At 42.6% G+C, this 25,388-nt stretch overlaps 1 protein-coding gene across 2 annotated transcripts in view; it reads left to right on the top strand.

Moving 5' to 3' along the window:
- The window catches only part of CSMD1 (CUB and Sushi multiple domains 1), a 1,991,107-nt gene that overhangs the window by 1,531,008 nt on the left and 434,711 nt on the right, over window positions 1-25,388 (top strand). For both annotated transcript variants that reach the window (XM_048845330.2, XM_048845329.2), the window contains exon 21: window positions 6,356-6,544. In XM_048845330.2, coding sequence (XP_048701287.2) covers window positions 6,356-6,544 — 189 coding nt within the window. The remainder of the gene's footprint in view (window positions 1-6,355; window positions 6,545-25,388) is intronic.

Raw genomic sequence — 25,388 nt, 5'->3', positions numbered from 1 at the left:
GAATAAATTACCTCAAAATTAGCAAGTGTCAAGAAGGCTAACAGACTCAGAGGGGGAGATGACTTCACTGGTGAAGAGGAGGCTGTTTGAGATGTGACCTGCTCCAGTGAACACCTAGGGCTACAGGAGTAAGGATGAACTCTCTCTTGGCCAGACAAATAAAACTGGTGAGAAACGGAGAGAAAGGGTGCAGCTGAGGGAGAGAACCATCACTGGCAGAGGTGTAAAGCAGGGGATAAATGTGTGAGCAATAAACGGAAGAAAGTATGTCAGAAAGGTAACAGCAACAGGTGGGAGTAATGGAGCAGACCCTCATGCCAAAAATGGTCTGGGATTGGTATCCATGTATTATGTAAAAATAAAAAAGAATGTTTGAATTATCAGGCTTTAATGTATCTAGAAGTTCTGGTAATTATATCAACTAATATTTGAGTGGAATTTAAACCCCATAAGTCACAGTTGCTTATATTTACTCTGTATTGATGTAACAAGAGTGCACAGATGGAACGGATAAATTCTTCAATATTTTTCGGTGCCAATTCCCACTTCTGGGATGTATAAACCCGTAGAGCTGCATGATGTTTACCCCTCTAGAAAGCAGTGCTTGTTTAATCTGCTAGTTCTCCCTTCTTGGATCTGAATATTTAGTGACAGGGGAACTACTGCCCCAAATATTCTTGATTATTTTTCAAATGTAGCAAGCTGACCAGCTAGAGATTATGCCTTTCCTTCTCTGATTTACAACAGAGTCATATGCACCTTGCTGTTTTCAAATAAAATATAGTGACTGGATTTCTTGTTCAAAAGACTTGTTGGTTTCAGCAGCAGCAATAGCTTTACTTGTCAGGTGACTGATTTCACCCATTGCAGATACTCTGCGTTAATCAAGCGAGAGGTTAGCGGTGGTAAGATGTTGTAATGTGTATCGAACTATTTACGTGATCGATCAATCTATTTTTAAATAATTCACAAAAGGAACTTGAAGATAAATACACAAAATAAGGTTCTTGGGTAATGGTTTTATGAAATCTCAAGTGTTTCTCACTCACAAAAAGGGCTCACATCTTCTCTTCAGCCAATACACCAGAATTAGATAGGTAGCAATAATATCATAAATATGCATTTTAGAGGACAAACGACGGAGTTTAAGAATACTATTTCCTCACTTTCAGGCAAGTAAAATGTACTTCTGCAAAGTGAGAATTGTTTACTGAAAAGAGAACAGTTCGAACTGAATGAGCTGAGACAGCAGTTTTCTCCAGCATCACTAAAAACTGAACTGACAGAGGTGATGGAAGTCTAGAACACAAATAGAAAATGATGTATTAAGCATGCAAAGCAATCACTTTTGCAGTTTTGATCTGCCACATGTGAGCTGTTTTGCTGTATTCTACTTTCAAAAGCATTTTTTTCTTTGACTACAAAGTGACTGTACTGCTAAGTTTATTTTTCAGTTCCTCTCTAGGGGAAAAAATGTCCTGGAGGGGTTATTTTGACTTCCCATTGAACTTAACTTTTAAAAATTGCAATTTCAGTATGCAGTAAGTAAGTATGCAGGTTGCAGAGATAAATTAATATGTGCAATATAAATTACTAGTAAAACTGGAAATATGAATGTTTTATGTACACTGTTGCACATGCAAATAGGCAAAATGTACAAGCAAAATATCATCTGATCTTTATAACAATCAGGAAATAGATTTTGTTTATGCTGCACAATATCACTCTTGCTAATTATGACTATATATTTCTCCCCCATTTGCATCTTCATTGCTGCTGTCCAGTCATAGGCACCGACTTCCCCTCTGTCCGGTGCGTGCTTGACCCTTGCCCCTGGCCCCACCTCTTCCCATTCCTGCCCCACCCTCGCCCTAGCCCCATTCCACCCCTTCCCCAAAGTCTCCACCCCACCCTGCCTTTTCTCATCCCAGCCACACCCCCTTCGAGCCTCATTCCACCCCCTTTCCCCCAAGTCCCCGCCCCTTCCCCACCTGTTCTCCGTTTCCTCCCATGAGTGTTCTGGGTACCCGCTCCTTCCCCTCCCTCCCGGAAAGTCCTAAGCGCTGCCAAACAGCTGTTAGGCGGCGGGGTGGAGGGGCTGGGGGGGGGCAGTATGCTCAGGAGGGAGAAGGAGGCGAGGAGTGGGGAGCTTGGCTGCCGGTGGATGTGGTGCATCCACTAATTTTTCCCCGGAGTCGGTGCCTATGTGTCCAATTGGCATGTAAATCTATTCTTTCCCCCTGGAAAACAATAAGTATTTAAGGCGATATCCCCATTGTTATTTGGTAGCATCTTTCACCCACTGTGCAATGACAATGAACAGATGCATTCCCAAGGTGGGAGAAAGTGGAGGATTAAGCTACGTCAACACTAGCACTTTTGTCGGTAAAACTTTTGTCTGTCAGGGCTGTGAAAAAACAGCCCCCCCCCAACAAAAGTTTCACTGACAAAAGCGTCAGTGTGGACAGCGTTATGTCGTTGGGAGATGCTCTCCTGCTGACGTAGCTACTGCCGCTCATTATGGGTAGTTTAATTATGCTGGCAGGAGAGCTCTCTACTGCTGGTACAGAGCAGCTACATGAGAGACCTTACACTGGCACAGCTGCAGTGGTACAGCTGTGCCGCTGTAAGGTCCATAGTGTAGACATAGCCTTTGGCCTAAAGTCTCTTCTTTTTCTCTGTAAATCTATCAGTCCTCAGTTAGGAGCTAGGTGGGGACACAATTCAAAAACAACACCAAAAAATAAAAGAATACAGAAGTTCTCTTCCTTGAGTAATTTAAAATTGAGCATGGCAAAACAAGAACTGTCATCTCAAAGAACTGTGTTTCAAACACATTAAATTAATGACACAAAATAGAGTTCATGGAACATCTATGACACATGCATCACAAACTGACTGAGTTGAGTGGTTTATTTCTTTCACTCTTATTCTGATCACAGAGGAGACAAATAAAATACACAGAATAATGGGAGGTATAGAGAAAGTCAGTTAAGTACCCCTATTTACCTTTTCCTGGAATACAAGAATAAGGGAACACCCAATTAATTAAAAGAAAGGAAATTTAAAACTAAAAATTCTTAAATTACATAACACTAATTCACTTGTAGAACTCATTGCTACGAGGCATTATTGAGAAAAATAAGTAGATTTCAGAATAGGATTAAGTCATTTATATAAATAGTAAGCATTTGACTGGTAGTTACATTGGCTAGGATAAAAATGTACATGGAATATTAACCACCATTCTTCACAATTTAAGTAATATATTAACTTGGGGTGGGGGGGATAGTGGTGGTTGAGCATGGGAGGTGTTACATCACCCCTGACCTAGAGGAGCTGATCCAGAAGTATCCCAAACATTAAATGCTGACCAGTCACAGGGATAGCACAGCAGACTAGATAGAAGATTGTCTGAGCCATGTAGTAATTTATGTGTTCACTTGTTCTCCATTGTTCCTGTTACCCATTTTTTGTTAGCAAAGTGGTGAGCGACTCTAGCCCTGTCCGTGCAATGTGCATAAGTACACACAACACTGAAGTTGAGGGGACTAGACAAATGGTTAAAGCATGTTCTTAAGTGCTTTGTTGAATTGGGGCTAGAGAGCTCAGCACTTTACAAGATTAAGCCCTTAAACTGTAAGTTTTTCAGCCAGATGCTGGGCTGTTGCCACTCTCCTCTGCACTACCAGCAAAAATGGATCCTGAAGCTAGCATAGCTGGCCACAGAATGTTTTCCCTAGTGTAGGGGAATTATAGGACACTTTTTAGTTCCTAAATTTACATTGGGTGACAAGTCTGGTGTACTTCTGACCCAGGATCACAGAAGCCCAAAATATGGCTTAAGGGCACCTTATCAATTGCAGCCCTCCAATACAAACTATAGTGTGGATTCTTTGTCCGTAGCAGTATATCTGAGATATCGTCTTTTTTTTTGCATGTTAAATATCGTATTTATATAGTGACATAAATATGCACAGTAATACACTCTAAAGAATATCCCTAATAGATGAACTAAGTGGTCTAATAGATGTTTTCTGTTTCTAATTTCAATTATTCTATTACTCATACTGTGGTATCTGCCACCAAAACAAAAGGCACATAGGTGGAAACCTACCTCTCTTTCTACTTAGGCAGAAATATTAATTGTGTTGTACTGTAGTAACAACATTTATTCTTTAAATCACTTTTTAACACTGTACCAATATTAAGAAAAATAAATAATTAAGGATTGTTTATTTCCCAAATGTACACTTTAAAAACATTTTATCAGGGAAGAAAGGTAAAGGAAGAAAAAATAACTTTGTCTGTATTCCTAATGTCAGGTTGTAACAGAAAGCCTCAGAGGACCAGGTGGCCTAGTGGGTTACACATCTAGTATCCAACTTCAACTCCCAGCATGAAGGTCTTTCAATCCAATTCCTCACCAGTGTATGGGCTTAGCTACACTTTGGGTTTTCAGCATCCTTGTCCTCTTCTTACCAGAAGGAGAATGGGGTGGGAATGAGGCTTGTGCCCTTACTGCAGCAGGGGAAGTTTGTAAGGGAGGCCACCCCCCTGGACTCCACCAGACTTCGACCCAGGGCCCTTTGAGAGCCAATCAATGTCCAACACCTTGGAGTGTCCTCAGAGTTACCTCTGCAGGTCACTTCCAAACATCTGTCTCTCCCTATGGCTCCAGGTCCAATACAAGATAAAAGAAAAAGAAAAGACAACTAAACCTTCAGCTCCAATCAGACTCAGTAGGCAGTCCTATTGCTCACAGAGATGCTTCTTTGGAACCCTTGTTTGGGAGCCCTCAGAATAGGTCTGAGCTGGGTTGCTCCTGTTTAAGCTTCCTCTTCAGCTGGAACATTCTTTGCTGGTTTGGTAGGGTGGGGCTACCTGGTCTCAGTGTTGTCCTTTAACCTATTTGGACCCAGTGTGGGGTATTTACACCCCATCACACAGGTGTGGATGCCGTGTTGCTAAATTTTTTACTCAGTGCAATTGCATGCAATTAAAACATCAAAGTTTTCGGATTTATGTAGATTGATTTGATATCCATTTTATATTTACTTAAACTTTTACTCAAGTTATAATTTGAATTCACAACTCTATCTAGGACTAAGAATGCTATCTATTCTTATCTAAATAAGACCTATTTGTTATTAACTGGTTAGACACTGACAAGGTATAGTCATCATATTACAATTTGTTAGGTATGATTTACATTTTTCATGTTATACTTTTTTTCTTTAAGGTCTGTTTTGTTGTATGTATATTATCTCAGTTGACAGGGTTTTATATTTGTGATTGTCTTTTCAACTTTGTAGAAATGTAATTAAAAGGAAGTTAAAAAAAACACTAAAGAAAATGTGTTCAGAGTTTATTTCAAAACCCAGTCTATCTCCTCAGTAATTGGATTTGTAGGACTGAAAGAACAAAGTATAGCTCTTTCAAAATAAATCCTAATTTTTTACAAGTGCAAATTAAATAACTAAGAACTATATACTCTCCTTGATCTGTGATCACAATTCCCTTTGACAACAATGAAAGTTTTAGTGCGGTACATGGTTCTGTGTGGGCCTGTGCAGTTAACAGCTAGTTATGCTGAAAGAGCAATTATATACTTACAGAGGCCTATCCAGTAGCCTGATTTTACTTTCCCTTACACCAGTTTTACACTATTGTAGTTCCACTGTTTTGCGTGGAGTTATTCCCGATTTACAGTGTAGGTGACAGGAGAATCAGACCCCAGGCATTTTTTTTTATTTAGGTGTACAATTGTTTCTGATTAAGTGATAGCATTCATGATTTTCAAGAGCATTCAAGGGCAGTTGTTCACCTGATTAGGAGTGCCGTTCCACTCTTTGTGCATGAAACTCAGGCACATCTTTGGAAAATGTGGTGATACATCTCTACATCAATTTGATCTTTCGTTAGATTTTAGTAAGCTCTTTCCATTTTACTATTGGTTTGCAAACTATGAAGTTCATCCCTAGTGTTTGGTAGTTCAACTGAATTGCACGATAATGAGTTATCTACAAGAGATACAAACAAATTGTAATGAACCTCTCGTGGTTTGAAGCTGATTAAAGTCTCTGAAGTTAAGAAAATCAGTGTAACTAGGTATCTACATATCCCACCCACATTGCTGTACATCAGACCGTAACGAAAAGAAAAGGAGCAGGCTGGAAGAATCAAGCAATATTTTGAGTGAAGCCACTGTTAAATAGACTTGGATTATGAACATCTGTAGAAAATATGCTTTCCAAGTATTTTATACCAAAGCTGTAATTTTCATTTGTTCTCAATTATTTTTAAGGTATGGGATTTTCCTGTTTATTTATATATTCTGTTTTTTTGTCAGCAGAATATAATCTGGAACCATGTGATGATCCTGGCGTTCCTGCCTTCAGTAGAAGAATCGGTTTTTACTTTGGTGTTGGAGACTCCTTAAGCTTTTCTTGCTTTCCTGGCTATCGCTTGGAAGGTGCTAATAAACTTGCCTGTCTGGGTGGTGGCCGTCGTGTATGGAGTGCACCTCTGCCAAGGTGTGTGGGTAGGTGGTCACATGCTTTCATTTCATTCATCAAATCGTTGATAGCACATGGCAGATGTCAGAATAGTGGGCAGAGAAAAAAGCTCTAGAAGTAAATGGACAGATCTCCAAGCTTTATGTACTCATAGGTCAGTCAGAGCTACAATTTTTAGTACTTCATGACCATTGTAGTTAAAGGAGAAAAATAGAAAACAAGCACTTAAGGATGTTTTAAATTAACATTGGGGTTTGGAATAATTATATTTATCAATTAAAATTGTAATACTATAAGTCCCAAAGGAATAGTGAGATAAAATGCAAAACAGGTTTCAAAACTCAAGTTTGAACAAGGAATGTATGATTCCTGAACAAAGAATTCATTGTGAGAATTGGCAATGGAATACAACTGGAACCGTAGTTGTACTGGGCCAGGTCCTGCCTTTGTAAAGGGATCACTCAGGTGTCAGTGAAGGCAGAATTTGATCAATTATCTTTCAGGGTAAAGAAATAATCACTAGACCTTTGAGTTGAAAAAGCCTCTTATAGAGTCCCCAAATTGACTTTTAAAGTGATTTTCACTTTTTTTTCTTGTTGTGTTTGAAATTTTTTAAAAAGTGCTGCTTTTAAAGCAGCTGTGACTAGAAGCAAAAGGCAAGTGAATAAATAGTTCTTTGTGAGTGATATTAAAAATGGAATTTTTACATGTTCAGATTTGCTTTATATTTGAATTGAAGAGGTACTGTATTTGATTTGTGGGTTGGTTTAATGATATGGTGATTGATAACTTCCCTGCATATACATTGTGAACTGCTAGCAACTGAAGTGAATCTGATCAGTTGCTAATGACATAATGACCCTGAAATGTCAAATACATCCACTCACCTCTGAGTGAATTGGTTTGAGAAGGTTCGTGTTTTTAATGATTTTATTTTATGAAGGGGAAATTCAACTGTAGAGTTTTGTTTTTTTGTTTTTTTCTTTTTTTAAAGAGTGTAATACCGTATCAGCATAAAGACATAAGATCCCCTCTGGCATGGAAAATCACACCAAAGGGGAAGAACTTAAAACTAAATTTTATCATGATTGACAAGCAGAAGGCTTACTGTGTTAACCTCTCAATGATGCAAAATTAGTGGCATGGCCTGGTGAAAGGGACCTGAGAGTCGTGTGGAGCTTGAGGATATGTGGGAAATCTTAGCTCCAAGCCCTTGAATTTTGGGACACGTATTAGGAGAAACTATCCTGACCTTCAACATGATTCCCAAGACCTTACCTACCCCCAGGCAGCACGATTAAATCAGTGACTGTGCTGATATTGTCTCACTGCTGCTGGTGGTGCACTATACACCATTTTCAAGAATGCAAATGAACCTAGGAGAGTATCACACTGCACCCAGTGTTGTTATGTATTTGATTCCTATTCATTTTAAAGGGCAGGGAATTATTCTGTAGTACCTTTCAGATTGGTTATGTGAGCTGAAAAATTAGCTCCTTATTTCTCTATTCTTATTAGAAAGATGACTTTATTAGCTTGGCAATTCTAAAACTATTAATGAGTAACGTTTTCCACTACATTTATCAACATGTTAGAGTATGTCTTTGTCTCAGACAACAAGAGGCAGTTTCTTTGTTCACAGCTAGGGCCCAACCAAATTCATGGTCCATTTTGGTCAGTTTCACGGTCATAGGATTTTAAAAATCATAAATTTCATGATTCCAGCTAATTAAATCTGAAATTTCATGGTGTTTGTTAGGGGGCTTATTCCCTCACCCACTTACTTCCCTGGTCCTTCTCGCATGAACAGAGAGCAACAATACCCGAAGTCCAAAGGTGCAAACAATTCGATGTTTATTGGGGTGAACTTCTAGCAAGCATGATTCCAGTTTCCTTCCTTAGTATCCTCCTTCCCAGCTCTGACACCACAGAGCCTTACACCTGTGTCCCTGTTCCCATTTCCCCCTTTAGCAAAACATGATTCCAATTTTCTTACCCCCATTCCCTGTTCCCATCTCCCCCTTTAGCAAAACGTGATTCCAATTTTCTTACCCCCATTCCCTGTTCCCATCTCACACACCCCCACCCCCACCCACACCCACTCACTTCCTCATTGACTACAGATTATGTAGTAAAACTTGAGTTCTGCTTAGCTATACCTTAACCAATCATTTTCCTGAAATTTAATTAACCAATCCTAACATACTGTCCAATTATATCCCACCACCTTAATTAGTTTACACCCAGCAAAATTAATTATACAGCAGACAGGAACAATCACAGAACCAGACAGAGATTATACAGACAAACAATAGGAAAGTGGGAACTACAATGACAAGACAACACAGAAGCGAGGATTTCACATCCCAGCTATTGATAAGTGAGTTCTTGCTAGACAGGATGCTATCAAACTAAGTTTCCTTTTACATTTTCTAGGCACTTCCCTTTCTCTGGAGGTGATAGGAATACAATCCTGTCCTGATAGTGCCTAACAGCCCAATAGCACCTTATTTCAATGTGACTAGTTTGGAATGTGAGGATGTGACTGTTCGCTTCCTAGCTTATAGCTGCCTCTGCTGCTTAGCCAAAGGCCTTAGCCTAAGAACAGGGCCTCAATCTGTCACAGTAAGAGAAGGCCCTTACACTGGCAGACAGTGATTTCTTTCTTTTATACCTCTAGAACTAGCCAAGCAATAAGAATACACCTAAATTCTTAAAGTACAGGCCTTTGCAGACAGGCCTGAATATCTATATCCTAACAGTGTTGTAGTTGTAAAGGAGTCCTGACCCAAAAAGGAGTTGTTTGGGGGGGTCGCAAGGCTATTGTAAGGAGGGTTGTGGTATTTGTACCCTTACTTCTGCACTGCGGCTGGCGGCAGCACTGCCTTCAGAGCTGAGCAGCTGCAGAGCAGCAGCTGCTGGCCGGAAGCCCAGCTCTGAAGGCAGAGCCACTGCCAGAAGGAGCACAGAAGTAACCATGGCATGATATGGTATTGTGGCCCTTACTCCTGTGCTGCTGCTGGTGGGGCGCTAGCTTCAGAGCTGGGTGCCCGGCCAACAGCTGCCACTCTCCGGCCACCCAGTTCTGAAATCAGCGCAGATGTAAGGGTGGCAATACCATGACCCCTCTAAAATACCTTGTGACCCCCCTGCAGCTCCCTTTTGGGTCAGGACCCTCAATTTGAGAAACACTGGTCCCCTTTGAAATCTGTATAGTTTAGGGTAAAAGCACACAAAAGACCAGATTTCATGGGGGGAGACCAGATTTCACGGTCTGTGACGTGTTTTTTATGACCATGAATTTGATAGGACCCTACTCATAGCTCCAAGTCCCTTTCAGCCAACTTCTCCTTCTAGGCTTCTCTTGGTTCCATGCTCCCAGTGCTTGTTTAAGTGGTATCTGGTGCATCCTTGCTGCCTTCTCTGTCTGCTTTTCTAGTATTTCTCATGCCTCTGTCAGACACAGGCACATACCCCCTCCACAAAACAATATCCAGTGAAAAAGCCTCCTCCTACATAGTTCCATTTCCTGGTTAGATTTACATGTCCCTTTGTTTTGGTTTGAGACTCTTATTGTTTCTTACATTTATCCTGAATGAAGGGTGCCTGTTACACAGATGCTGGGTTTTTATGTTATCTACAGAATGAAGATTTCTATTTGAATAGTATTTACTTCCATGAAATCATATCAAATTAAAATAGAATATTTATAAAACTGCAGCTACTTACATGACAGCTACATAAGGTAAATACAAAATACCTTATAAATTAATTCCATCCAATGTTTTCAAGCTATAACACAAGTAAAAACCCCAATCCTGTACACCCTTACGTACCTTAGTGGTACTTACTGATGCAAGAAGTTCCGTTAAAGCCATTTCTCTCAAGGATCAGATGGATTAGCATGGGGTGGACCCTTTCCCCTGTTGGAGACCCATTGGTTTCAAACTGTACCAAGGCATGCTGGTGTGAAGAAAGGTATGGGTGGGTTACCAATATGGGGAAGGGAAATTCCCCCCCTCAGCTCAGCAGGCAACCAGAACTCCAAGGAATGTCTTCCTCCCTACCAGTTTTGCCAAATCATCTGGAAGAGGGCTTTCCCTTCACCCCCTCCCGATTCTTGTGACACACACAGAAAGCAGACCAGAAGTGCAAAGTGCAGGCAATGTGATGTTTGTTCGGATTAGTTTCAAGCAAGTATATCCATAGTTCTGCATGCCAGCAGGGTCTATTAATCAGTGTTCTGTTCCCAGCTCTGACACCTCAGAGCCTTTGCCCTTGTCCCCATTCCCACCTCTGATGCCACAGAGCCTTGCCTGTGTCCCCATTCCCACCTTCTCCTTCTGAGGGTATGTCTACACTACGAAATTAGGTCGAATTTATAGAAGTCGGTTTTTTAGAAATCGGTTTTATATATTCGAGTGTGTGTGTCCCCACAGAAAATGCTCTAAGTGCATTAAGTGCATTAACTCGGCGGAGCGCTTCCACAGTACCGAGGCAAGCGTCGACTTCCGGAGCGTTGCACTGTGGGTAGCTATCCCACAGTTCCCGCAGTCTCCGCTGCCCATTGGAATTCTGGGTTGAGATCCCAATGCCTGATGGGGCTAAAACATTGTCGCGGGTGGTTCTGGGTACATATCGTCAGCCCCCCGTTCCCTCCCTCCCCCCGTGAAAGCAAGGGCAGACAATCATTTCGCGCCTTTTTTCCTGAGTTACCTGTGCAGACGCCATACCATGGCAAGCATGGAGCCTGCTCAGGTAACCGTCACCCTATGTCTCCTGGGTGCTGGCAGACGCGGTACGGCATTGCTACACAGTAGCAGCAACCCCTTGCCTTGTGGCAGCAGACGGTACAGTACGACTGGTAGCCGTCATCGTCATGTCTGAGGTGCTCCTGGTCGCCTCTGTGAGGTTGATCAGGAGCGCCTGGGCAGACATGGGCACAGGGACTAAATTTGGAGTGACTTGACCAGGTCATTCTCTTTAGTCCTGCAGTCAGTCCTATTGAACCGTCTTATGGTGAGCGGGCAGGCGATACGGACTGCTAGCAGTCGTACTGTACCATCTTCTGCCGAGCAGCCATGAGATGTGGATGGCATGCAGTCCTTCTGCACCGTCTGCTGCCAGCCAAAGATGTAAAATATAGATGGAGTGGATCAAAACAAGAAATAGACCAGATTTGTTTTGTACTCATTTGCTTCCCCCCCTCCCCTGTCTAGGGGACTCATTCTTCTAGATCACACTGCAGTCACTTACAGAGAAGGTGCAGCGAGGTAAATCTAGCCATGTATCAATCAGAGGCCAGGCTAACCTTCTTGTTCCAATAAGGACAATAACTTAGGTGCACCATTTCTTATTGGAACCCTCCATGAAGTCCTGCCTGAAATACTCCTTGATGTAAAGCCACCCCCTTTGTTGATTTTAGCTCCCTGAAGCCAACCCTGTAAGCGCCCCTCCCAGCGTCAGAGCAATGGCAAACAATCGGGCATCTGAGAGTGCTGTCCAGAGCAGTCACAATGGAGCACTCTGATGGGGCTAAAACATTGTCGCGGGTGGTTCTGGGTATGTGTCGTCAGGCCCCCGTTCCCTCCCTCCCTCCGTGAAAGCAAGGACAGACAATCATTTCGCGCCTTTTTTCCTGAGTTACCTGTGCAGACGCCATACCACAGCAAGCATGGAGCCCGCTCAGGTAACCATCACCCTATGTCTCCTGGGTGCTGGCAGACGCGGTACGGCTTTGCTGCACAGTAGCAGCAACCCATTGCCTTCTGGCAGCAGACGGTGCAATACGATTGGTAGTCGTCCTCGTCGTGTCCGAGGTGCTCCTGGCCACGTCGGCTGGGAGCGCCTGGGCAGACATGGGCGCAGGGACTAAATTTGGAGTGACTTGACCAGGTCATTCTCTTTAGTCCTGCAGTCAGTCCTATTGAACCGTCTTATGGTGAGCGGGCAGGCGATACGGACTGCTAGCAGTCGTACTGTACCATCTTCTGCCAGGCAGGCAAGAGATGAGGATTGCTAGCAGTCGTATTGCACCATTTTCTGCCAGGCAGGCAAGAGATGGGGATGGCTAGCAGTCGTACTGTACCATCTTCTGCCGAGCAGCCATGAGATGTGGATGGCATGCAGTCCTTCTGCACCGTCTGCTGCCAGCCACAGATGTAAAAGATAGATGGAGTGGGTCAAAACAAGAAATAGACCAGATTTGTTTTGTACTCATTTGCCTCCTCCCCTGTCTAGGGGACTCATTCCTCTAGGTCACACTGCAGTCACTCACAGAGAAGGTGCAGCGAGGTAAATCTAGCCATGTATCAATCAGAGGCCAGGCTAACCTCCTTGTTCCAATAACAACGATAACTTAGGTGCACCATTTCTTATGGTGCACCATTTCTTATGGTGCCTGAAATACTCCTTGATGTACAGGCACCCCCTTTGTTGATTTTAGCTCCCTGAAGCCAACCCTGTAAGCCGTGTCGTCAGTCGCCCCTCCCTCCGTCAGAGCAACGGCAGACAATCGTTCCGCGCCTTTTTTCTGTGCGGACGCCATACCAAGGCAAGCATGGAGGCCGCTCAGCTCACTTTGGCAATTAGGAGCACATTAAACACCACACGCATTATCCAGCAGTATATGCAGCACCAGAACATGGCAACGCGATACCGGGCGAGGAGGCGACGTCAGCGCGGTCCCGTGAGTGATCAGGACATGGACACAGATTTCTCTGAAAGCATGGGCCCTGACAATGCATGCATCATGGTGCTAATGGGGCAGGTTCATGCTGTGGAACGCCGATTCTGGGCTCGGGAAACAAGCACAGACTGGTGGGACCGCATAGTGTTGCAGGTCTGGGACGATTCCCAGTGGCTACGAAACTTTCGCATGCGTAAGGGCACTTTCATGGAACTTTGTGACTTGCTTTCCCCTGCCCTGAAGCGCATGAATACCAAGATGAGAGCAGCCCTCACAGTTGAGAAGCGAGTGGCGATAGCCCTGTGGAAGCTTGCAACGCCAGACAGCTACCGGTCAGTTGGGAATCAATTTGGAGTGGGCAAATCTACTGTGGGGGCTGCTGTGATGCAAGTAGCCCACGCAATCAAAGATCTGCTGATATCAAGGGTAGTGACCCTGGGAAATGTGCAGGTCATAGTGGATGGCTTTGCTGCAATGGGATTCCCTAACTGTGGTGGGGCTATAGATGGAACCCATATCCCTATCTTGGCACCGGAGCACCAAGCCGCCGAGTACATAAACCGCAAGGGGTACTTTTCAATAGTGCTGCAAGCTCTGGTGGATCACAAGGGACATTTCACCAACATCAACGTGGGATGGCCGGGAAAGGTGCATGATGCTCGCATCTTCAGGAACTCTGGTCTGTTTCAAAAGCTGCAGGAAGGGACTTTATTCCCAGACCAGAAAATAACTGTTGGGGACGTTGAAATGCCTATATGTATCCTTGGGGACCCAGCCTACCCCTTAATGCCATGGCTCATGAAGCCATACACAGGCAGCCTGGACAGTGGTCAGGAGCTGTTCAACTACAGGCTGAGCAAGTGCAGAATGGTGGTAGAACGTGCATTTGGATGTTTAAAAGCACGCTGGCGCAGTTTACTGACTCAGTTAGACCTCAGCGAAACCAATATTCCCACTGTTATTACTGCTTGCTGTGCGCGCCACAATATCTGTGAGAGTAAGGGGGAGACGTTTATGGCGGGGTGGGAGGTTGAGGCAAATCGCCTAGCTGCTGGTTACGCGCAGCCAGACACCAGGGCGGTTAGAAGAGCACAGGAGGGCGCGGTACGCATCAGAGAAGCTTTGAAAACCAGTTTCATGACTGGCCAGGCTACGGTGTGAAAGTTCTGTTTGTTTCTCCTTGATGAACCCCCCCGCCCCTTGGTTCACTCTACTTCCCTGTAAGCTAACCACCCTCCCCTCCTCCCTTTAATCATTGCTTGCAGAGCCAATAAAGTCATGCATTCGTTATTCATTCATCACACAAATAGGGGGATGACTACCAAGGTATCCCAGGAGGGGTGGTGGAGGAGGGAAGGAAAATGCCACACAGCACTTTAAGCACAGCACTTTAAAAGTTTACAACTTTAAAATTTATTGAATGACAGCCTTCTTTTTTTTGGGCAATCCTCTGTGGTGGAGTGGCTGGTTGGCCGGAGGCCCCCACACCGCGTTCTTGGGCGTCTGGGTGTGGAGGCTATGGAACTTGGGGAGGAGGGCGGTTGGTTACAGAGGGGCTGCAGTGGCAGTCTGTGCTCCAGCTGCCTTTGCTGCAGCTCAACCATACACTGGAGCATACTGGTTTGGTCCTGCAGCAGCCTCAGCATTGAATCCTGCCTCCTCTCATCACGCTGCCGCCACCTTTGAGCTTCAGCCCTGTCTTCAGCCCGCCACTTACTCTCTTCAGCCCTCCACTTACTCTCTTCAGCCCTCCACCTCTCCTCCCGGTCATTTTGTGCTTTCCTGCACTCTGACATTATTTGCCTCCACGCATTCGTCTGTGCTCTGTCAGTGTGGGAGGACAGCATGAGCTCGGAGAACATTTCATCGCGAGTGCGTTTTTTTTTCTTTCTAAGCTTCACTAGCCTCTGGGAAGGAGAAGATCCTGTGATCATTGAAACACATGCAGCTGGTGGAGAAAAAAAAAGGGACAGCGGTATTTAAAAAGACACATTTTATAAAACAGTGGCTACACTCTTTCAGGGTAAACCTTGCTGTTAACATTACATACATAGCACATGTGCTTTCGTTACAAGGTCGCATTTTGCCTCCTCCCACCGCGTGATTTTGGTTGAATGCCAGCAAACATACACTGCAATGCTTTGTTCTACAGTGATTCCCCAGTACGTGTTGCTGGCCTGGAGTGGTAAAGTGTCCTACCATGAAGGACGAAATAAGGCTGCCCTCCCCAGAAACCTTTTGCAAAGGCAGAACCGCAAATGCCAGGGCAAAGTAATCCTTTCACATGCTTGCTTTTAAACCATGTATAGCATTTTAAAAGGTACACTCACCAGAGGTCCCTTCTCCGCCTGCTGAGTCCAGGAGGCAGCCTTGGGTGGGTTCGGGGGGTACTGGCTCCAGGTCTAGGGTGAGAAACAGTTCCTGGCTGTCGGGAAAACCGGTTTCTCCGCTTGCTTGCTGTGAGCTATCTACAACCTCCTCATCATCATCTTCTTCGTCCCCAAAACCTACTTCTGTATTGCCTCCATCTCCATTGAAGGAGTCAAACAACACGGCTGGGGTAGTGGTGGCTGAACCCCCTAAAATGGCATGCAGCTCATCATAGAAGCGGCATGTTTGGGGCTCTGACCCAGAGCGGCTGTTCGCCTCTCTGGTTTTCTGGTAGGCTTGCCTCAGCTCCTTCAGTTTCACGCGGCACTGCTTCGGGTCCCTGTTATGGCCTCTGTCCTTCATGCCCTGGGAGATTTTCAGAAAGGTTTTGGCATTTCGAAAACTGGAACGGAGTTCTGATAGCACGGATTCCTCTCCCCAAACAGCGATCAGATCCCGTACCTCCCGTTCGGTCCATGCTGGAGCTCTTTTGCGATTCTGGGACTCCATCATGGTCACCTGTGCTGATGAGCTCTGCATGGTCACCTGCAGCTTGCCACGCTGGCCAAACAGGAAATGAGATTCAAAAGTTCGCGGTTCTTTTCCTGTCTACCTGGCCAGTGCATCTGAGTTGAGAGTGCTGTCCAGAGCGGTCATAATGGAGCACTCTGGGATAGCTCCCGGAGGCCAATACCATCGAATTGTGTCCACAGTACCCCAAATTCGAGCCGGCAACGTCGATTTAAGCGCTAATCCACTTGTCAGGGGTGGAGAAAGGAAATCGATTTTAAGAGCCCTTTAAGTCGAAATAAAGGGCTTCATTGTGTGGACGGGTGCAGGTTTAAATCGATTTAACGCTGCTAAATTCGACCTAAAGTCCTAGTGTAGACCAGGGCTTAGCAGGCCCAAATATACCTGCAATGCATTCCCCTAATCCCACCCCTTACAATTTATGGTCATGTTCTGTTTTGGAGGGTTGTGAGTCTGGGGTCTTTGTCCCACCTCTTTTGTATCCCATGGGAGGGGTAAGGAGTGAAATTGTGTTTGGACAATGCCAGGCTTTTCTTTGGCTTTTAGTGCTTCTTATGCCTGACCCTCCGTCCCTCCTTGCCCCTCTTAACTGGTTACTTGACCTTGGCTTGAGAGAAGAACCAGGCAGTCTTCCAATGTATGCTCATATATTACACTCCCACCATACCCTGTAACACTTTTAACTCCATTTCTTATTACCCCATCTGCTTGTGAGCAGATGTAACACAGGGTTTCTTTATTCTTTGTTCACACATATTAATAAGGCTATAATAGCATCAAAAAGTCAAACCCAAAATTCTATCCCAGGCTAACAAATAGGCCTATATACTAACTCCATCTTTCCCACTAAGCAGGGGTGAGGGTAGGGGATAGACATTCTTTGGCTAAAGTGCCAAAGAACAATTTTCTATAACAATTGAATTAGCAAAGGAATGCATATATATAATTGCAATATTCAGTGACTGAATACTGATAATAACTGTTAACCCAACATTTCGAAAATATTGTTCACTGTCATATATAACATCATGAGGAATTAATTTAAAGTGTTGAGATAGATGTATTCAAAGTACAACCTACGCAGAATTTTGCACACAGTTTAAGGATACAGAGATTCATGAAATTTATTTGTTGCTTAATTTACATAAGCTTTCTCTTGCTCAGTTGTGTTTATATTCCTAAGTTTACTCATAAGTATATTTTATTAAAATTTTCCTCTGCGTCTGTTGCTTTGTGAAAGCCTTCTTTTTGTTATGTGTAGGCTTTCAGTCATTTACTGTTGGGTGAATTTTAAGTTTAGGGTTCACACTGAAATTAATATTGCTTAGTTTCTACTCTTGGCATATACTGTATGAACTGTTGTATGCACTTATAAAATATTTACTCATGGACTATTTTAATAGAAACTGTACTTTAATGAAAAGTGGTTGGATAAAGGTTTTACTTAAAATGTTAGGCATATGAACCAGGCTTCATAGACAACAGTTTTTCATGATAGAATCCCTTTATTTGTTTGAATATATGATGAATGTATTACTCAGCTGTTCGTTCTCCATTTGAATATAAATTTGTTGACCAATGTTGTTTATGGAACACTTATTTTAAAAAATTATGCAGCCAACACCTTGCAGAACTGAAAACAAAAAAAATTAAGCCATTCAGAAGGTTCTCAGGATGATAGTTTGTGCATTGTCTAAATTTGGTGTTAAACAGCTTCCATATTTTACTTTGTTCTTAGTACTTGTTATGCAGACATTATCTTGTTTTTTTCTTGAACTTAGGAATCAAGGTGTATGACAGCAGTAAATTAAATAACAGGGGAATTAGTAATTTTTTGTTCTCAGTCTGAACAATTGTATCTTCTGACCTACTGAACCATGAGTATAGTATTCTTAGTTTTTCTGAAAGAACTATTGTCGTTTCCTTTGTATCTCATTCCAATATTCTATTAAATTCAGTCAAAAAAATCCAAGATTTATTCAGCCTGTGGCAAGATTTAGAACTATTGATGTGGAAGAGTAGAATTAACCTGGCTTAGTATCGTGGGATCAACACAGCTAAAACAACTTAGAAGGGAAAAGACATTTTACATGCTTTTCATGTAATCCTTCAGACATTTTCTATCTTAACCTTTTAGGAGGTCTTTTCTTCACTATATATATATATATATATATATATATATATATATATATATATATATATATATATATATATATCAAGTTGCAGTGGGGGAGGTTTAGATTGGATATTAGGAAAAACTTTTTCACTAAGAGGGTGGTGAAACACTGGAATGCGTTACCTAGGGAGGTGGTAGAATCTCCTTCCTTAGAGGTTTTTAAGGTCAGGCTTGACAAAGCCCTGGCTGGGATGATTTAACTGGGAATCGGTCCTGCTTCGAGCAGGGGGTTGGACTAGATGACCTTCTGGGGTCCCTTCCAACCCTGATATTCTATGATTCTATGATTCTATTTTTAATGAGGGATTTGCATTTGAAATCTTGACTAATTTCACAGAAAAATTTATATAATCATGTTTTGCATTGCAATTTTTAAAAAAAGTTACAAAGACACCTACAGTTGTTGTAATAATTAAGTATCCAAACTTTGAGTTAGTCATGTGGTTGTGTGATTGGATCTTCTCCTTATTGTGACAAAAACAGGTATCAGTTTCTAGGTCTCGTCTCTTACACAGCTTCTGGGTAGAGAACTCATCATGTTGGTCTGTAATGACCCCCCTTAGTTACTTAATAGTAGTTTTTCATGGTTTTAAAGGTCTTTATTATAATGAAATCTGGTTGTTATGATGTATGGCCATGAGGTTAAGATGTGTGAAAATCGTTGAGAATACCTAGTATTCCAGAAGCATGAAGAGGACAGAATAATATTAGACAATATGTATTTTCTTTGCTAATGCGCAGGCACTAGAAAAGTGATTCTGAATTAAAATAAAATTAAGGAAGGTGCCAACATTTAAAATATTATTTCTCAAGTTCATGTATCCATTTGATGTCCTATTTTCCCCTATGCAGATGTAATTCCTATAGAGAAGAGGAAACTCCACAACTGGTAACTTGGTGTTTCCTACTATTTCTTCTGTTGGGAGGGCAGGATTCCCTAACCATGAAAAAAAATTGGTTCTTCTGCCTCATACCCCACAGCTCACTTGAGATCTACATGGATTTTGCAGGTGCTACCTGAGGCACCAGGTATCCATTTGAGTGCCACTTTCCTTTGCTCTGCCACCCAGACCTACAGGATCCTGTTGTTACCTAAAAAGTACAGCTCCTGCCTTCTAAACTTCTTCCCAGTGAAGGGTTCCACAAGATGAAAGGGAAAACAGCCCAAATTGATGCAGACTCAAGTTTAAATTAACTTGCCATGACTTTTGCCATTATTTTTGTGACTGAAAAATCCAGGAGTCTAGTCAACTCCCCATTCGTCAGTCACCATTCTCCGCTCCATTCTAGAAACCAGTGGCATTCATAAGGGCTCAGATAAAATCAGGAGCATGTCACTTATATAGAATTCCCCTGTATCTATGGATGGCAGTTCTTTTTGGTTTGGTTACACTGGAGGAGGATGGGGTCATTTAAAAAAAATAGTTTAGTTAATTGCGGGGGGGAACTAACTAGTGAGGTGTGAGTTTTTTCACACAGAAGAGCTAATAGAAATGAGTAGATAGATTTATAAATAGGTTACACTTTTATTCAGTTCATAGAACAATAATAATATATCTTTCATTAAATCGTCGTACAATATACCCATTCCTAACTGATCACAAAACACTTTACAAACTATATGCAGAAAACCCCATTTATCGAAACAATTATATTTGAATCCAACAGAGAAGGAGATAACACAGTCACAGATAAAGCTGATAGAAACATAGCTGTGTGTGCTGTGCTCTCTTTATTGTTCTAGCTGTATAACTGAAACTAACACAAAATTGCGGCTTTGCACTAGGGAGGGGAGAGTGCTAACATTTAAAGGGACAGAACATCACACAAATGCTTGCTTGAATGTCCCTGTTATCTGTTTTTCAATTTCACCCTTGGAAAACTTGCTCAATAGCTTACTCAATAAGAACAACAACCACTTATATGAATATTTTTGATTGCGCCCAAATGTTTCAGACAAACAGGATTGTCTGTGCACAAAAGAATCAGTTCCCGCTGATATTGAATCCTGTTGAGTTCGCTACACACTAATGGAGGACAGGAATTAAACACCACCTTATCCTAGTGAACCTGCATTCAGCATTCAGATTGTTTTATATTTTATGTTGTACAAGGTCAGTTAGTTATGTTTTATGTTATGCAAGATCAGTTAAGGCTTCATTTTAAACCTGGTGAAATTAATACTACCTCCATTGTAGTGAAACTTCTGCTTTAAAGGTAATACGGGCTACTTCATTTTGTGACATGCAAAGAATGACTGATATGGACCTACACATGGAAATACATATTTTTGTGATGGTGCAGTGTGTGAAAAATATTCCCCTGTGTTGTTACTGTAAAACAAGCATGCCTAATAATGGTGCATGCATGAGGATTGATTTTCATAATACACCCACACAATGAAGGGACATGCTTCAATTATTATGTGTGTGCACAAGAATGTCATTTAGTGAGCCAATGATAAGGACAAAACAGTTGTTTGTTTGTGTGTGTGTATCTATAAATAAAAATGCAAAAGATTGGGCATCTAATCAACATAATGAACAATACCATGAAGTCACAGGTATATCAACTGAGTTGTGAGGCATGTTGATAATTTCTTTAAGAGAATTTTGAAACACTATAGCATGCTTCTGAGAAACCAATGTCCTATCTGAAATGAGCTAGATATTGTCTGGTTGCCAGATTAAACTAGTGTTGGGGTCTGCTTTACTTTAGACTCTGACGCTATTATTATTATCTGAATTTTGATTTTTTCGAACAAGAAAGGAACACTGTGTTGTGAAAATGTTGGCAATTTTTCTCCAACCAGTTTAATTGTTAATTATATTTATTAACAAGTGTTAATATTAATCTATTTTCATATTACTATTTATTTTATACTCTATAAATGTGAGTAGTATACCACTACTGTGACTAGTACTTTTGTCACCCTTACATTTGCTTATATTACTGTTATATGAGCAAAAATGCCAGAAAGGGTAGACACGCAACCTCTTTTGCCCTTTTTCTTCCCAGCATTCTTTCTCTATGCCTTGGCTGCAACTAAGGGATTGATACCACAGTTAAATTATCACTGAAATGCACTATCATAGCAAGCACATTACACTTCCATTTCATTTATGTATCCCAATTGACTAATTTTGCTTGTGTCTAAATCATTTGCACTACTGTCTACATGGCTGATGAAGTGAACTCATTTTTTGGTACCGTTTTATGGCCTACATAGAATATTCCTAAAACAGGCTATGGAACAGCACAAAGTTGCTGTTGAAAAGATACACCGACTGGGTGTTACATTATTTCATGTTTAATTAGTGTGACTCCATTATTAAATTGTATTTAGCAGTTTATTTTTAATGATACATTAATGCTGAATTACAGTGGAATCTTTATGGAGGCACTGTTCATGTCATATTCACATTACTATCACTAATGTATCATGCTTAGTGGGGTTACAATAAATACAACATGAATAATTAATGGTGGGGTGCTAACATAAATTGATAACACTCTCTAATAAGTAGCTCTTCTTTAATAATTTGTTTGGTATTCACTGTAAAATACTTAATTATAATGAATCTATTTTGTCATGTTGTAATGGTGAGTTGCAATTTCATAGGAATTCCAACAAAAGTGACACCCCTGTCATCCTGAACAGGACTGGAGAATTCCTTGGTATTATCAACCCTTAGGATTTGAGTTTTATATTGTTATTTTTACTTCCCTCACATCATATGATTTGAAAGACCTTCATCTTTGAGCAATTTGGACCAAATCTGGAAATTCTTATTCATCCATAATTCAGTCCTCAGTCAGACAAAGCTCCCATTTAACTTCTATGGAAGCTGTGCCTTAAGGAAGAAATCTTTAAAAAAATTTTTAAGGATTTGAAACGCGCCCTTGCCCGGCCAAGGCTGTGCTGCTATATGGAAGAGAGGTTCTGTCAAGATCTATAAGGCTAGAGACAGCTGTTGTCAGATTTAATTTGCCAAATGTTTAGGTAGATTTATGAAGCAAATTATGTGACAAAGTTTAGCAAGGTAACTCAAATGACATTGATTTTATAGCAGTCTTTAATAACCACATCTTATAATTTTGGAATTTTATAAACATGGACAAAATCGTAGGAGGTTTTCAAAAGCTTTTTGGGTCAGAGTTTGATTTCATGAAAACAAATGGTGATTTGATCAAGTCATGATCAAAGTCTGAATATATTGGAACCTCAGAATGGTTCTGTATCTGAACGAGAAAAGGAGAAGTAGAAGAAACTAAAGAGATTTCAGTTTTGCAAAATGGAGTGTTAGGATATAGTTTGCAAAAGTAAAACAAGGGTTGATTTGGATAGTGCTCTCGTTTTATCCTAGCCACAAAGTTCAGAGTAAGAGAGGCTAGAGAGCCAGTTGTATGAACGATCCCTGTTTTGACTTGTTTCTAAACAGTAAACTATGCAAAATGTATCATTATTCACATTTTAGCATTTTAAAAAAGTTTTCTTAAGAAGCCAGGAAATGTCATGCATATAAGTCTAGATTGGGGTGGGCAAACTACGGCCCACGGGCTGAATCCAGCCCCTCAGGGCTTTGGATCTGGCCTGCGGGATTGCCCCCTGTGGTGCCGCAGGCCCCTCGCCATTCTCAGAAGTGCCTGGCACCCTGTCCCTGGGGCCCCGGATAGGGGGGAGGACAGAGGGCTCTGTGTGTTGCCCTTGCCTCCAGGCACCACCCCCCGCCGCTCCCATTGGCCGGCAATGGGGAACCGCGGCCAATGGGAGCTTCGGGGGAGGTACCTGGAGGTGTGGCAAGGGCAGCGCGTGGAGCCCTGTGCACCCCCCTCCCTCAGGGGCCACTCAGGGAAGTAGTTCCGTCTGCTTCCCGGAGCAGCTCAGTGTGGGGCCAGAGCAGGCATGCAGGGAGCCTTCCCTGGCCCCGGTGTGCGCCGCTGCCACCCCGGAGCCACTTTAGGTAAGTGGTTCCGGGCTGGAGCCCGAACCCCTCCTGCACCCCGCCCCCCCAACTCTCTGCCCTAAGCCCCCTGCCTGTACCTCGCACCCCAACCCCCTGCCCTGAGCCCCCTGTCGCACCCCACACCCCTCCTTCCCCCCAACCCCCAGCCCTGAGCTCCCTCCTGCAGTCCGCACCCCTCCTGCATGCCACCCCACAACTCCCTGCCCTAAGCCTCCTCCTTGCACCCCTCCTGCACCCCAACCCCCTGCCCTGAGCCCCCTGCTGCACCTTGTACCCCAACTCCCTGCCCTGAGCCCCTTGTCACACCCCTCCTGCACCCCTTCCTTGAGCCCCCTCCTGCACTCTGCAGCCCTCCTGAACCCCAACCCCCTTCCCTGAGTCCCCTCATACACTCCGCCCCCTTCCTCTGCCCCAATCCCTTGCCCTGAGCCCGTTCCTGCACACCACACCTCCTCCCACACCCCGCACCCCAACCCCCTGCTCCAGCCCTTCCTACAATTTCCCCACCCAGATGTGGTCCTCGGCCCAAAAAGTTTGCCCACTCCAGGTCTAGATACTTTATTGACTGGTAATGGAGAGAAAGAGAGCAAAGGTCTGATGCATCTCTGATCTTTATATTTAAAACAGAAAATTCCATCTATTCTGTAATCCTCTCAGGCCAAAAATGTGACCAGGTTCACCCTGAGGACAAGAGTTGAGGACTGGTATGAGTGACGTCTAGATTTTGAAACCAATCAAGCAAAACCAAAAGCACAACTTTGCTGCTGTGAACACAGTGGAAAAGCTCTTCCCTCAGTCTTGGGCAGGGGTGGTGGTGCAGAGCAGTTATTGGCTTGGGAGCAAGAAATAACTCTGCTCTCACGGGCAACCTTTTTTAACCCCTGTCAGTATGAGGGATCTTCCATGTGCATCCATGTGTGCCTGGGCTTACTGCTGCACACAGCCTTCCAGTCATAAAGGGTCACTGGAGGCCCATTCCAGTCACCAGGAGATCAGTCTCCCCACTCAAACAGGAAAAAGGAAATAGAGAGAAACATATAGGTCAGGTGTACATTCATTCTGTAATGAGTTAGAGATTCTCATTTCAGTGCACACTTTAAATTGAAAGCTTGTTACTCCTCTTTATCTTTCTCTCCTTGGATCTACTAAAAATATTTTCCAGCATTTTGAAACTGTGTAAACTATTGTATAAACCTTATTGTTGCAATTTTTACATGAAATGTATTGAGTGTAATTTCAATTTGAATTTTGTTGTTATTGGTAAGTCAGCATTTCAGTTTGAGTGTTCCTGTGAGTATACTTACCATTTTGTTTGTTTTATAGATTTTATACTTATATTCAGAAACTGTTTGATAGTCTTCAAAAACTCATTCTGCCATGGTTTCTTTTATCTATTTCAAGGTGCCAAAATGAAAGAAGAAACAAATTACTTGTTTAAAGCATGTTTACTTGCCTCCCAAACAAAATAACAAAATTATCATGTTCCAGCCATGCTTTGCTCAGTACAGGAACAGGAGAAGTTTAAGAACATGACTTTAAACCACCAACTTAATGCTTCCTCCCAGGGCCGGATTAACCCATAGGCTAATAAGGCTATAGCTTTAGGCCCTCCTATTTTTAGGCCCCACTGTAGGCCCTCCATTCCATATTGAAGTAACAGCTAAGCAATAGTAGCGGGGCCATCAGAAAATTTTTGTCTTGTTAGATATTGCTTTGTACAAATTAATCCATCAAGATTGTGAATTCAATTTATAGTTATTGTGATTTTATCTTTGTGGGCTAAGTAAGTGTTTGTGGGCCCAAGCAATACTGAACTTTGTATACAGTAGGCCTACACTGGACAATAGAACCCATGTCTAAGAAAGGATGATGGCAGAAATTGAAGGAGGCCAAAGAAAGAGGGCAACGACAAGATGTAGTGCTGAAAGGTACTCCTTCTCTCCTAACTTTTTTTCTCCTACTAAGTCTGGTGGTGAGGAAGTCCAGGCGAATACCAGCCCAAGTGAACCTGCTATACCTGCGCCTGATGAAAGGGAGCAATCTTCTGTGACTTCTCCAGCTGCAGTCTGACCCCACTCCTCTGAAGACTTTCCCAGTGACGGTAATATAAAAATATCCTTCTCCAATGATCCAGGAGA

Source organism: Caretta caretta, chromosome 3 (genome assembly GCF_965140235.1).
Source record: "Caretta caretta isolate rCarCar2 chromosome 3, rCarCar1.hap1, whole genome shotgun sequence".
NCBI lineage: Eukaryota > Metazoa > Chordata > Testudines > Cheloniidae > Caretta > Caretta caretta.
This window is presented reverse-complemented; position numbering and strand designations above follow the sequence as displayed.